Source organism: Pagrus pagrus, assembly GCF_965226575.1.
Source record: "Pagrus pagrus genome assembly, chromosome: 21".
NCBI lineage: Eukaryota > Metazoa > Chordata > Actinopteri > Spariformes > Sparidae > Pagrus > Pagrus pagrus.
This window is the reverse complement of record NC_140208.1, coordinates 6,321,547-6,336,174: the sequence shown is the minus strand read 5'-3', so window position 1 is coordinate 6,336,174 and position 14,628 is coordinate 6,321,547. Positions and strand designations below refer to the sequence as shown.

At 42.4% G+C, this 14,628-nt stretch overlaps 1 protein-coding gene across 2 annotated transcripts; it reads right to left on the bottom strand.

Moving 5' to 3' along the window:
* Positions 1-493: 493 nt before the first annotated feature.
* Positions 494-14,151, bottom strand: grnb (granulin b). 2 transcript variants are annotated; one of them, XM_084343261.1, is made up of 17 exons: positions 14,020-14,151; positions 13,637-13,716; positions 10,877-11,017; positions 10,261-10,401; positions 9,834-9,947; positions 8,905-9,046; positions 8,631-8,740; positions 8,307-8,436; positions 8,134-8,225; positions 7,823-7,973; positions 6,891-6,988; positions 6,272-6,505; positions 5,331-5,567; positions 4,365-4,628; positions 4,057-4,290; positions 3,144-3,401; positions 494-2,765 (listed from the first exon to the last, which is right to left on the bottom strand). In XM_084343261.1, the coding sequence occupies exons 2-17, from the start codon at positions 13,637-13,639 to the stop codon at positions 2,619-2,621; spliced, it is 2,496 nt and encodes an 831-aa protein (XP_084199387.1). In that variant the 5' UTR covers positions 13,640-13,716; positions 14,020-14,151; the 3' UTR covers positions 494-2,618. The 2 variants fall into 2 exon arrangements, with proteins under 2 accessions (XP_084199387.1, XP_084199388.1); XM_084343262.1 differs by lacking the exon at positions 14,020-14,151 and adding an exon at positions 13,802-13,924.
* Positions 14,152-14,628: the final 477 nt, after the last annotated feature.

Below are 14,628 nucleotides of genomic sequence, written 5' to 3'. Positions count from 1 at the left end.
AGCTGAACCAGCATGTGTTCCCCTTTTGTTTTCAACTCAAGCAGAAGAGCCGGCGTGTCTGTGTCTGACCACCAGAGGGCAGACGGTAAAAAAATAAATCTCCTCCATCAGCCTGGCAACACTGGCAACACCGGCCTTCCTGCCAGGCTGACAGCAAAGTGGGACACGACCCCCCACAGCTGCGTCTCCGCCCGCCTGTCTCGTATTTACTCCGGTCGTCATAACAACTTTCTGATGACTGGGAGGAGGGAGGCGGGGGAGGGGGTAAGAGGATATGGAGGGAGAAGGCCAGAGGAAGTGTGTGGGCTTGTTGTGTGAGCGTCTGCACATCCTGCCCACTGACAAACTTCGAGGATGACCTCAAGGATTTTAATTACCACATCAGGGAAACTGATATTTTTGAATTAGTTTATTCACCCGCCCTCCTCCTCCTCAAAGTCAAAGCCCTCTAGGAAGGCCGGAGAAGAAAAACACTTTAATGAGTCTAAAAATGAGCAGTGAGAGACTTTTTTATTCCAGGATGGGACAAATCTTTATTCATAAAAAGTGGATTTAATAAAATTACAATACCATGAACGTCCTGCAAAAAAACAAAACAGAATTCAGGAGCTCAGTCAGTGTTTGGAAACTCTCCGAAAGCAAGAAACCAAAACAAAGACTGATTTGTAAATGAATCTGTGGATCCACAAACACCACCGTCTCCTCTCCTCGTGCACTCGACTCTTATTTTTTGGCCGTTTTCAGAGAAATACTAAAGAAAAAGCACGTTTCTTCTTTTTCTAACGACGGACTGAACTTTTACGACCGAGTGAAATCACAGAAGGCACTAGCTATTTGTTCAGTCAGTCACTGCTCATGTTGCTTTAACTGAGCGTACGGCAAAGAAACTAAACATCCAAATTGTACGAAACAAGTTAAATCGCTGCTTCACATGAGAGTTTAAAGGTACAGTTCACCCAGAAATGTAAATTTAGTCATCATCTCCACATCCACGTGTTGATGGAGAGTCAGGTTAAGTTTCGTAGTCCACAAAACATTTCTGGAGCTTCTCAGCAAAACTGAACGGGATATATGTTAACGTCTTTAGCTTAGCTTAGTTTTAAAACAAGGCTCCAGCTCCTTCAGCTGTTTAGGATAACACTGCAACGCTGTGAAGCTCCAGAAATGTTTTGTGGGCTACGAAACTTCACCTGACTTTACATCAACATGCGAGTGAGGAGATAATGACTGAATTTACATTTTTGGGTGAACTGTTCCTTTAAATTTCTGGACCTTGCAATAAATCACAGACAATCAAAGATTAAACAAAATCAAAAAAAGACTACAATATATCACTTCCACAGACCAGCAGACTGACGGTCAACAACTTGTACATGTGAAGACTCAAACAAGGAAATGCTGCTATTCTCTATATGCTGCTTTCAAATGCTGTCGTGTTTCCCGTGCTCACGAGTCTGTAGCACTCTACGCGCGATCAGACTGTTCTTCTGTGGTATTTGACGTGTCAGAGATGTAGACTTTATCACCACCTACTGGCCCGGCATGCCTGTTTTTTCAGCATTTGTAATTGTTTGGTGTGGACAGGAATGTTTTTAAAAACAGAGGACACGGGACATCTTTGAATGCAGCATCAGAAACACCTTAAGTCAAGTATGATGAGTTAATCCTATCAAATGTCGCCGACAATGAGACAGCAAATAAATTCAAGTTCCTCTTTTTCAGAGAGAAATGGACCAACACAAGAAAAATCACCCACTTCTAACAGTAACGATCAGAAAACACAAAAACAAAGAAGACGGTTTGTGGTATTCTCCATTCTTCTTATTGTCAATAAATCATGAAGAAGACCAAAACCAACAAGGATCGATCCTTATTACAAGTATTGTTAATTCCCAACGAATGCTCCACTTCCTCCCGTTCAGGTAAAGTTTGATAAAAACTACAATAATCTGCCTTTTTAAGGAAATTATTGAGCCTTTTTTGAAACATGTGGACAGTCGGACTGAAGCCACATGTCCGACTTCATCTTCCAGTGACTGTACTGATCAGGTGCTTTGCAATCAATTAATAATTTTGTATATGTGGCCCCTTTTTTTGTGGCCCGATTTTCGTATTCTTACCATTGGGCTTGGGGTTGAGAAGGAGAGACAAGCAGAGAAATCAGAAAATATTGCGGGTGGACTCGTTTGTCATTGTTGGTTTTGGTCTTTTCATTGAATTTGTTGACAACAATAAAAACACAGAATTAAACCACGTTATTCTTGAGACAAACTGCAGATCTGTGCAGTCCTTCCTGGTTGTTTCAATCACAAACTTATTTCCACGAGCGTGACAATGGTAAATATTTTCTGCCGGATGCAAAACATCAAAGACTCCTGCACACTCTTTTCACTTCAAGGTAACACATGTTGAAATAATTCCTTCAGAGTGCTTCTTCTTCTTTACAATGACAGATGAATGTAGCGTGCATGTTTTTTTTTTCCTGCCTTGCACCAAGTCTCGACCTTAAATACTCAGGAGTGCTGAAACTGTAAATACACTTCCGTGAAGTGGGAAAAGCCCTTATTGTCCGTAGACAACATGAGCTGAAGGTGGCTGAAGAGGGTAAGTGCTCCTTATTAAAGTCCAGGTCGGACAAAGTCTTTCTTTCTGTCCCCAAACAACGAGTCCCAGCTCAGCTGGTCCTGCTGAGTGCAGCCTCCAGACTTCAGGTCACAGGTGAATCCTGCAGGACAGCAGTGCTTTGAGTCGGAGCAGCAGACGGCCTGTCAGGAGGAAACACAGCAGTTAGACGAAGATGCTCGGAAATGCTTCTAAATGCATTGCGATCAGGATGTGACCAGATATTGATTGTGCTTAATAGTTAATTAAAATAGTATCCGAGTTTCCCTGCAGGGGCGTGAAGGACACAAGACGTGTGAAAGAATAACAGAACAGAATAAAACGGTGACTGTGACCTCGGTGTCACACCGAGTTCATCGAGGCAGAAAACAGAGAAGCTTTGGATCATGTGACACCGTGTTCACTGGTCACATTATCCACATTCCTGAGGAGGAACCATTTCAAATTACATCACCGAATCGATCATTCGTACGAGAAACTGATCAAACATGAAGTGCTCATGTGAGAGAGCGTGGACGTACCCGGGGTGAGGGGCAGCAGGCCCACTCTGTGGCTGAGATCTTACAGCACGTGTCTCGCTCCGGGCAGTGAAACGCCCCCGTGCTGTCACATGGTATGTCTATGTCATCCTCGGTGTCCCTGGGCTCGGACTGCACCACTTTAATCTGAGGGAGGGTGTGGATCAGAACATCGTGGTCCTTCTTCTCGCAGGTTCCCGTCTGCATGTTGCAGGTGTAGCCCTGAGGACAGCAGTGCTCGTGATCTGCACAGCAAACGGCCTGAAGAGGCGACAGAAGGAGAATCTTTAATCCGATCTGTTCATACTGTCTCTACATTTTACATCGTCAGCTCGTTCACAGCTGAAGCATTTCAACAGTTAACAGTCTGAAGTCAGTCTGCCCTCTGCACAGTTTCTAAAAATGGACTAAACACCAATAGTGAGATTTAGAGACAAAAACCAAATGAGGTGAATGTTTTGTTTTACATCAACGACTGCTGAAGTCAAACTTATAATAATTTATATTAACATCAGACATAAATGTGAGATGTGTAACAGATGTGGAGGATAAATCTCCTCCACAGACGGACAAAACTATGCTGAACGTCTTTGTCATGTTTGGGTCTCGTTTATCGCTGTAGATTTATCTCTGCTCCTCTCCTCTGCCGTCTGTCTGTGCTGGAGTTTGATACACTCAGAGGGACTTCATGCTGCATTCAGGTGCACGTCTTTAACTCTGAAATCTACATCGCTCCATACAAGGATATGTTGGCTAACAAAAGCATATCCATCAGTACTTTTATCAAAAATTGGAGGACAGGACTTCCTAAAATCTGTCTTTTTCATAAATTTTTAAATCCACCTGAGCTTTTCTCACAGTTACTGAAACCTATAAGATCGTACATGAAATAAAGTGAAGTCAGTGATGTACAGACCTTGACCAGCGGGCAGCAGCCCCACTCTCCTGTCTGCAGTTTGCAGCAGGTCGTTCCTGAAGCGCAGCTGCTCTTGTCGTCACATTTAACGTCGTTGACGGTGTCCGGCTCGGTCACGGCGCTCAGTTTGGTGAACCAGGGAATGACATGAGGGCCCCTTGAGCAGGAGGAGCGGTGAGGCTCGCAGGTGTGACCGCTGGGGCAGCAGTGGTTTCCATCTTTACAGCACACCGCCTGAAGAACAGGAGAGGAAACTCAAAAACACTCACACTTTCTTTGTCAGCGTGTGTCTGTTAACAATCACTTACCTTCGGCAGAGGGCAGCAGCCCCACTTCTTTGTCCTGTCCATGAAGCAGCAGGTCGTGTCCTTGGGGCAGCTGGTCTGGGCGTCACACATGTTCTTGGCCGGCCGAGTTGGACCGGAAACAGGCTGACTAATCTCCTTCTGCATGGCTGGGATCTTCTGCAGCCAGGGGAGGCTGAGACCACCGGGCTGCTCGCAGGTCTGTTCAGCCACGTTACACTTGTAGCCTTTAGGACAGCAGTGCTCGTGATCATTACAGCACACAGCCTGAAAAACAACAAGATCCAAACGCTCTTTAATGTCGCCTGAAATCCCTGTAAATGTCAGATTTTCAGCTTAACAGATGTCAGAGATTTAATGCAACATGACCTCAAAAAGATGAAGGATGAGAATGTGCTACTGACATTTTCTTGCTCCTCTTTTGTCCCAAAAAACATCTGTTCGATCCTTCAGTCATTCAGTGATCATGCAGTCAAGTTTCTGATCTCTTTATCATGTCATTGAAACATAAACAGCGATGAAAGTGGGAAGAACAGCTGTTTGTGTCACACTTTTATTTCAAAGCTGTCTTTTAAAAATGTCCAGTGTGTTCTTCCTGAACACAGACACAGTTTGTTTCACAGTTCGCTATAAATAAGAATGACGACCACGTGCTTCAGTCACACTCATTTATGGAAAATAAGCCCGTCAGAGTAGTGAAGTCATGATTCACACCTCCGACTGGCTTCTTTACGACAGCAGAATCAGAACGACGAGGAAAAAAAGGTTTCCAACCTGAAATCGTTCACACATTATTCCGAAGTTAAACACACAGTATGTGATATCTGCTGCTGGAGGTGCCTCAATCGAAACATCCACCATCGCTGATAAAAATCTATGGAAGTGATGTTCGCCGATTTTGTTCCTCACCAACTCTCTCCAGGAACAGCAACCATTTCTCTGCCCTTACAGTGTGACGGAGATACTGACCTGAGGTAGAGGGCAGCAAGCCCACAGTCCAGAGTCCTTCTTACAGCAGGTGGTTCCTCCAGGACACATCGTCTGCTTGTCACATTTCTCATCCTTTATCTCCGTGGTCAGAGCAGACTCCTTCGCCACCCAGCGGACGGACGGCAGGAAACCGAACGGGTCGTCACAGGTTTCAGCCTCCAGGTTACAGACTGTATCGTGAGGGCAGCAGTGGACGTGGTCGTCACAGCACACAGCCTGGAAGACACCCAGAATATAGACTGTTAAAGTATTCAAGATGTGCCAAAACAATGTGCAGCTGCTCAGTTGTTTTCCTTTTAATGCAATAGTTTGAGTTTCACTTTCATCAGCTTGTTCTTATGACTCCAAATATGAGCTGCAGTTCAAAAACTACTTCTAGATCTAATTAAGACCGGCTGCAATGTTTGCACATTTCTCCCTTCAGAGCCTGATATGATGTGACTGGATACACATCGACCTCAGTCCTCACAAAAGACATCACTGTCTCAGCAGCAGCAGTAAATTACTGGAATTACAGGAACAGAAACTGTGCTGTTTTTACTTATTGATTCATTTAATTTCCTCTGCCCACTGTGGCACCACAGGCCCAAAATTAAACCTGAAATCTCAAAGTGAAACAGTGAGTTTCCATTTTGTTCCACTTCATTTAGCTCACTGAACAGCTCAACAAGCCACGGGTCTGAGTGGTGATTCAGAGGTCTGAGACCAGGCGAGATCTGATTACTGGCCACAGATATAGATAATAACTTCCCAATATATAGTATATACAGCAGGAGATGTATGCGAGTTGAATGAATGAAAGATTACACATCAGAGAAAAAACTAGACAGGGCGCAGTCATGTCATGCCAGGAAATGGACTTTAAAAACCAGCCCAGAACCTCCTCATAACACGCTGCCAGTCTCATCGCTCCAGTTTACCTGTGGCAGAGGACAGCAGGCCCAGTCTCCACTCTCCGTCTTGCAGCAGGTGGATTTTCCAGGACACGACGTAGATTTATCGCACTTGCTGTTATCGGTCAGTAAAGGGAAGGCGGGCACTTTACTGAGCCAGGGAATCAAAGCTCTGCCTGAGGGATCATCACACGTGGAGGCTTCCAGGTTACAGATGGTGTCTTGGGGACAGCAGTGAAGGTGGTCCTCACAACACACGGCCTTACAGGGAGGAGCAACAGTCATGATGTAGTTATGACACACAATCCTGCACAATTTTGCAACTAACAATGTAAATATAACGTCTGTCTGTGCAGGAAACCCTCAACCTCCTCCATACCGACCTCCACTAATGGACAATGAAACTTGAAAACGTGCCCAGACTGAACAGACTTAGCTTTAATCATATTGACTCATTTCTACACACGACTGTTGCAACAAAGCTGAACCAAGATTAGACAAGTCTGTCAGAGGGGGAGCTGTTTGTTGAACTCTGCAGGCCGGAGATGAATCATGATCCGAGAAAGTGTGAAATAATTCTGTGCAGCTGGACGGACAGTTGAACACAGTCTGTGTGTGTGAGTCAGTAGTTTCAGTATGTCGGTACCTTTGGCAGCGGACAACAGGCCCATTCTCCCCCTAACGTTTTACAGCAGGTGCTTCCGTCGGCGCAGGCCACAGAGTCGTTACAGGGAACAGCACGGACTGAAAGACAAACAGGAACTTTTTAATCAGTGTACATGTGAGCAAACTTTATCTAAAAGAGTATTTAACAGATTGAACTCCTGCAACATTGTTCAACTCATGACGGAAAGCCTCGAACTGGCTGTGAGTCATCGCTGTTGGCAGGATCCTATTTAATTAGATCTAAAATAAAAACGAGTATTCATTCTTGTTGCAGCACGAAGCTAAATGTTCTGTCTTTTTTCTCATCATGTTGTAGGATTGTGAGGACTTCATGTTACGCTACTTGGGGTGGAAAATGTGGCAACAAAGTGCGGTGGCGCAGTGAAGTGATGCCGGGAATAGGGACGCACATCAATTTTTAATGGCACAGTTTAAATATTTTTTATTAGTCATTATGGTTTATTGATTTTAGGGATAGGAAACACAGATTAATGCAGATGAAAGTGAAACCATCGGATGAAACTATCAAAACACATTTCCACTCGGCGAAACATAACCATTTAGTTAAGGTTGTACAGATTTTGGGTATATACCACATTTGAGGATACTCCAATAAATGACACAATAAGTCATTTGCTAATAAAATACCAATGTAAGACCTAAAACTAAGCAAATCTACATATTATTAAAGGGTATAATATAATATAAGAGTAGACCCGCTTCAATTGGAAAGTGTCATGAGATAATTTTTGTTCTGATTTGGTGCTATACAAATAAAAATTAATTTATTGATATCAAATAACTTATCAAGTGTTCAGAAGTATCTTAGTCATGTTTCTACACTCAGGAATGTTTTGGATCAGTCATCACTCTCTGAGTTTGAGTTTGATCAGGAATGTCTGACAGTCTGACCTTTGCTCTGTGCTGTCAACAGCTTCCTAGCAGCAGCAGGGATCTTAACAGCCAGACTGGCCTCTGTCTGGTCTGACGCACAGGTGCTGTGGACGAGGTCGCACTGGGTGCCTGAGGGGCAGCAGTGGATGTGATCTGAACAACAGACAGCCTGGAAGAAGAGAATATACAGACGGGATGAATTTATGCTTCTCAGCGCCAATTTGATTCCAGTGCAGAGCCAAAGATCTCTAGGTCTCGCTCAGCTCTGACCGGGTCTGGTTTGTTCAGTAACATCTATTCGTTTTGACAGGTTAGTTCAGGTTACTCACATCAGGCATCGGACAGCAGCCGTATGATCCGTTGGTCATCTGGCAGCACGTTGTCTGATCAGGACACGCGGACTTCTTATCTGGACACTCAACTGAAGTCAGAACAGACACATGATCAGCGCTTGTTTCTGACTTTTATCCGTGCGAACAGGTCACATCAGTTTACTGTTTACCGTCATTGGGTACAGCAGCGATCTTCTTCAGCAGAGGCAGTTGTGTCTCACCAGACTTACAGACTCCATGTTCCAGGTCACATATTGTGTTGGAGGGACAACAGTGGATATGATCGGTGCAGCACATGGCCTGCAAAGGATTAAATATCATACTTCAAAGAAAAGTCATGTGTACAGTGAAAAAAGTCTTTCCAGGCACATTCAGTACGTAAAACACAGCAGCAGCAATTTGAGAGGCTGAACCAGGGAATATTTGGCATGACTGAAAAAGCTGATTATCTAAAATGATGGTGATTAATACATTTGCAGCAGAGTCGTATGTACCTCAGGATAAGGGCAGCAGCCGTAGTCTCCACCGGTAAGCTCACAACATGTAAAACCATCTGGGCAGCTGCTTTTTCCTCCAGGACAAGTCACTGAACCGACTGTAGACACTACAGAAGGATAAAGAAATAAAAACGGTTATGCACTGTTAGTACAGTATCATCAGCATAGAGATGTAGACAGATTTCGGGGACGTTTCAACTGGACCTTTGGCCTGACATGAGTACATGCCCATTAAACCGGACGGTGTTTATTTACATGAGGAAGCCCCCACCTGGAAAACTCTCCCTCCGTCTGGCCGGCAGTTTCTGCAGCATGGGGAAGAACTGATGTGAGGCTGACACACATCTTGAGTGAGCAATATCACACTTTGTTCCCTCGGGGCAACAATGGAGCTTATCCTCACAACAAACCGCCTGCAGAGAGAAGAAAATCATTCAGACAGTCAGGAACACTCTTCAGTCAAGGACAGTTTCCTGCAGATAATGGAAAAGTACAGATGACTGAGTTGAACGCTGTCAGTGGAGGAGGATTACAAATGACAAACAGAGTTACCCGATATGACTTCTGCAAAAACATTGGGGTTTTTTTTCCTGATAGATAGTTGAACATGTTTTACTATCAAGACAAGTGTCTCTCTTCACCATGACCACTTATTCTCTATGACCAACCCAGATGTGGAACAGATTGAGCTGAAGCCAGTTGGTAGATTTGTATACAAGCTTAAAGTTGTCAAGAAAAACAAAATGGTCAGCTGGTATTTCAAGTGGAGGTCTTCACAAGGACACAAGGTGCTACCAAATGTGTGCGGGTCAGAGAGCAGAGTTCAGACTCATCCCGGAGAGCAGAGATGAAAGCAAATTAGCGATGTTAACGTTCGCAGCCGTAGCAAAAAACAAGCAATCGTTATTACAGTTCAAAAGAGCAAACACTTGGAAGTTATCTTTATAATGGCAACAAAAGTGTGACGCTGACCTAAACGAGCTGCATTCGTCACATGTCACCATGACAGCAAGTGGACTTTACAATGTGATTTAAAAGGATGGCTAATCCACTTGTTACTTCAGCTATAAAGACAGGAATAAAACAGAAAACATGGATGTTTTTTACCAACATTCTTGGCAAGAAGGATAGACTGTATGTGTGAAGTGCTTCGGGTTTTTGCAGTTTCAGTGTTGTCAAATGTGAGCTGATGTATATCACCTTAACTAACGGACAGCAGCCCCAGGAGCCGTCGAGAAGCTGGCAGCAGGTGGTGTCATCCGGACACTCAGACTCCTGATCCGGACAAATGACTGCCTTCACTCTCTGCTCGAGCTGGAGCCATCACACATCACAGCCCACGCATATCAATGACAGGAAAACAAAAAAGTGGCACGTCAATGGCAGGATTGAGTCTATTTAGTTGTAGAAACAGTTCTCAGAAGTTTGGAGCTTTCCTTCCTACAAATAAAATGTATCACAAAACTACATTCACACATAAAAAAACTGTTTAAAATGAAGTCTTTTAGCCCTTAATGTGCTGTCTGAGCTACAATCTTCTGAGGAACAGCCCAAACGTCTAATGATTTAGAAGAGACAGTTTAAAAAAAGAATACAACAACAACACATCCTCTACTTGATATATCACCTGAGGGATGAGTGAGACTGGTTTGGTAGGAAGTCGTCTCATCCAGGGCAGAGAGACGGTCTTATTAGCACATTTGGAGTGGACGAGGTCACAGATCGTCCCCTCATAGCAGCAGTGGAGGTGGTCTGAACAACACTCGGCCTACAGATGAGATGACAAAGGTTTACTGAACCACACTACAAACACAGAGAAGCAATAAAAGATGTGTAGAATGAACTTCTGCTTCTCAGACATCATGAAATTCTGATGCAGAAAGTTTGAAGAAGAAGAAGAAAAAAGAAGAAAAAAAACTGCTGCGATCTGATGTCAACTTTCACCCCGTCTGAACTGAATTGAACCGAACTGCTCAGTGGAAATGAGGCTTTATTTGACAGCTTTAGTTGAGTTTGTATCTTAAGGGCACTTGGCTTTGCAGCAGAGTACAAGATAAAAAGAAACAACAAACATGAAAGAACATATCCTGCAATCCCTCTAAATAAGGTATGACCAGCATAACACTCCTCATTTAAAATACTTCAGCATAATCAGCAAAATCTCCAGCAACAGCAGCATACTCAGACGATTTTGCCGCTGTGGTGATGTATTTGTGGAGGCAGATAACTTAACGGTGACTTACATGTGGCAGCGGACAGCATCCGTATCCTCCCACATTGTTCTCACAGCAGGTGTTTTTGTCCTCACACATGCCTCCATCAGGACAGACGAGCGCTGAGCTGAGGCCCAACAGAGACAGACACAAGATCCACATCTGCAGAGTCTGAAGACAGAGAGAGGAGAGGAGAGAGGAAAAAGGAGGAGAGTCAGCAGTGAAGTATGATTCAGTCTGATAACACACAAAGATCCTGAACTTTTGCCAACCGATTCTAATCTTCTTGGTTTCTGCATTTCTTTCGGTTTGTGAGAAAATCCCTGTGGAGAAGAAAAAACAAAGATAACCAAAAAAAGGTTCAGCTGCTCAGAAAACATTCCAGCTGATAACAGGATTTCAACACCAAACCATCCAGATCTTTGTTGTAAAGTTCACGTCCCTTTCATACAAGTCTAGCACTCGTATCTGAGGAATTTAATACCAGTAACAACAGGAATAGAACGTGAAAAATCAAGATTTAATGAATGTACTGTTGGAGCTGTGGTTTCTCCAGCAACTTTTGGGAAGTTGGAACCAATTTTTTTTGCATTTTTGCTTGATAAACAAATAAAAGTAATTCCTTTATCTAAAAATAGCTGCCCGTTAATTTTTTGTTTGCTGACCAACTGTTAGAGCTCTAGTAGATTTGTTGAGTCAGTACACGGTGTTCAATAACTGCTGATTAATCATGTGGAACAAACAGAAATTCAAGAAAACTAAAAAGTTATCTGGCATTAAAGGAAGAAACATGTGATCTTTTAACTAATTTCTTCATCTTGTATAACCAAAAACTGCACATATGCCGAGTTATCAGCCAACTTCAACACGCACATAAGGCTGCAAAAATGTGGTGACTGATAAGGTTTATCTTCACAGCTGCATGTGTGACAAATAAAAGTGAAAAATAGCACACACGTAAAAAAATGTCCATCACAGTGTCCCACAGACCATGATGATGTCTTCAAAGTGTCTTGTTTTGTCTCATCAACAGTCCAAAACCCAAATATATTCTGTTCACTAGGGCTGAAACTAAATATTATTTTCATTGTCAATTAATCTGTTGATTACTTTCTGTATTAATCGATTAGTTGTTTGGTCTATAAAATGTCTGAAAATGTGTTATGTGTAATCAGTGAATACAGTAAAATGCTGTTTGTCACAGATTTTAATTTTAGCCAAAAAACTGCAGCTTCTGCAATTTGGATATTGCACTTGGACATATTGCTATTTTGTAAGCTTTCCATTAACTACGCAGCCCTACTTCAGATCTGTCAGTTGTCTAATTGATTAGTTGCCAAATCGTTTCAGCTCTGTGAACCAGCATCACAGCACTTAACATAAAGAAAGACATAAATAACCTCACACATACACACGCTGCCCTAATCCGATTAGTATCTGGATGGATATATGTGTTAATGTACCCTGCATGTATGTCAGAGTGTTACAGGAATGCTGTAAACAATCACACCAGCAGTGAGCTTTAGAGTTTGTTTTTGTGTTAACCTAAATTCCTCTAATCATTTACAGAGTTATGAAGCTACAGCAGAGTTTTTACAGACTCAGCAGGGTCAGGATACACTCAAGCTGCAACTAATGATTATTTTCATCAGTTAGACTGCAGACTATTTTAACTAGAGCCTGGTCGGCTGTCTTTATCAGCTGATGTTGGCCATCGTCCATATGCGCAGTAAATGCACCGTTATGAAAACAGTTTTTTGGAGATTCAAATGCAGAAAAGGAGGCTTGTGGTCGTTTATAATTATTAAATTCACAGTGAAGTTTGCTGTTCCACTGGACTGATGTCATTTCAGATTGTAACGTCTATTGTTAAACTTTAAGATATCCTGCCACCATTACATATCTTTTATACTTCAGCCTCAAAAATCAAGTATCAATCAAAAAAATGCCAAATATTCACTGGTTTAGCATCTCAGATGTGGGAATTCACTGCTTTATGCTGCATTTCGTTTAGATGAATAAATAAATAGTGAACTCACAATTTCCCAGAGCCTAAAGTGGTGTCTTAAAATGTCTTCTTCTGTCAAACCAACCGTCCAAAAACACAAACACTCTTCATCTACTGTCATAAATGACCAAAAAAAGCACAAATTCTCACATTTAAGAAGCTAGACGAGACAATGTTTGACATTTTGGCATGAAAAATTACTAAAAAGACTAACAGTCATTAGGGGTGTGATGATATGATCGATCCGGATCGATATATCGATTCAATAGCATCGATGCAAAGTGAAAACATTGATTCATATCGCCGCCATTGTTAAGATACGCTTTTATTTTGAAATTCTCATGGCACGTCTGTGTCACCGTTTTTCGTCCACTCCTTTATAAACTGTGTTTTTTTTTCTATTAAAAAAATGGACATATGACATCATCTCATATTGATCGCAGGGCTCTGTATCGAATGAAAATCGTATCGTGGCAGACTTTGTGATATCGGCAAATATCGTATCGTTATTCAAGGAATCGATATAATACTGTATCGTGATGAAACTTGCGATTTACACCCCTAACAGTCATCATAACTAATATATAAATGGACTGTTCATTGCAGCTCTAGAGGTTAAAAAGTCCATTGTTTGACAAAATATTAGCTAAAATCAGCTGTAAAATGTCCTGCAGTCATATTTTTCTCCCAGCTTAAGGGGTGTTGTTTTGTTGCTTACTAATTAAACCCTTACATGTTAAAAAATGAACACAAATATGAGGATATTTGTCGGATATATTTACCATTATTAGCAGATGACTTGAAGGCAGACAGACTGAGTTCAGTTAAGAAAAGGCACAGAGCTGCATGCTCCTCTTACAACCTGAAAACAACAGAAATAACATTAGCCACCGCGTAAAAACACTGAGAAATAACGAGGAGAAATATAATAGTTAACGTTCACAAACATGAGAAAGGTTGACACGAGAGTAAACCAACTTTTTCGCCGACGATAAGTGAAATTAACGAGCTAGCTCAACGTCAGGACGAGATGAGCTCATCCACAGAAAAACAAGTCATGTTAGCTTTAGCAGGCTAGGTGGCTAACGCTGGAGCTAGCCGGTGTTGAATGACTCAAAGCGGAAGCGTTTCTTCTTCGTGGGAAAAGCAGACGCGCTCGTCTCACCTGGTGGGTTCTGGTGCAGTTCGGTCCAGCTCGTCACATGAATGTCGTTGTTTTCCGCCGCCTCACACACACACACTGAGAGCACAAAGCAGCACTGTGAGGCTGTGTTTCACTCAACTGTCCAACAATCACATGACACAGCTCACACGTGACCCCGCAGCCTGCGCTTAAAGGGACATTACACTGAATCTCTGACAAACAGCCGCTCAGCACATCAACATGAACACACAGGTGGACATGTACATTCACAGCTGACAGAGTGCATGTGTTTATTTCTTTATACATTAAATATCCATGACATAAAATACTTTTTTTAATATAAATACTGTTTTTAATGTAAACTCTGCACTCCTTACAATTGCACTATTTTTCCCCCTGCACATCTTAGTCTTAATTTTTCAATTTTTTATTTTCTTTTTAGATTTAGTGTTTAAAAACCGTCCCCTGTACACTGAGCATTCATTGTCTGTGCACACATACTTGGCCAATAAAGCCGACCCTGATTCTGATGACCTGTACTCAAATTTGGCGATTTTGAATCTTGAATCTTTGATTATTTTTCTAATAAACTGAGGGAGGAAATGTTCCTTTAGTGTTGAGAAAATTATC

Coding starts and splice junctions, on each gene's coding strand:
- grnb (XM_084343261.1), bottom strand. Junction 9,948..10,260: donor CAGTCTCACTCATCCCTCAG/GTGATATATCAA, acceptor TGATGGCTCCAG/CTCGAGCAGAGAGTGAAGGC. Junction 8,437..8,630: donor GCTGCTGCCCTTATCCTGAG/GTACATACGACT, acceptor AATCCTTTGCAG/GCCATGTGCTGCACCGATCA.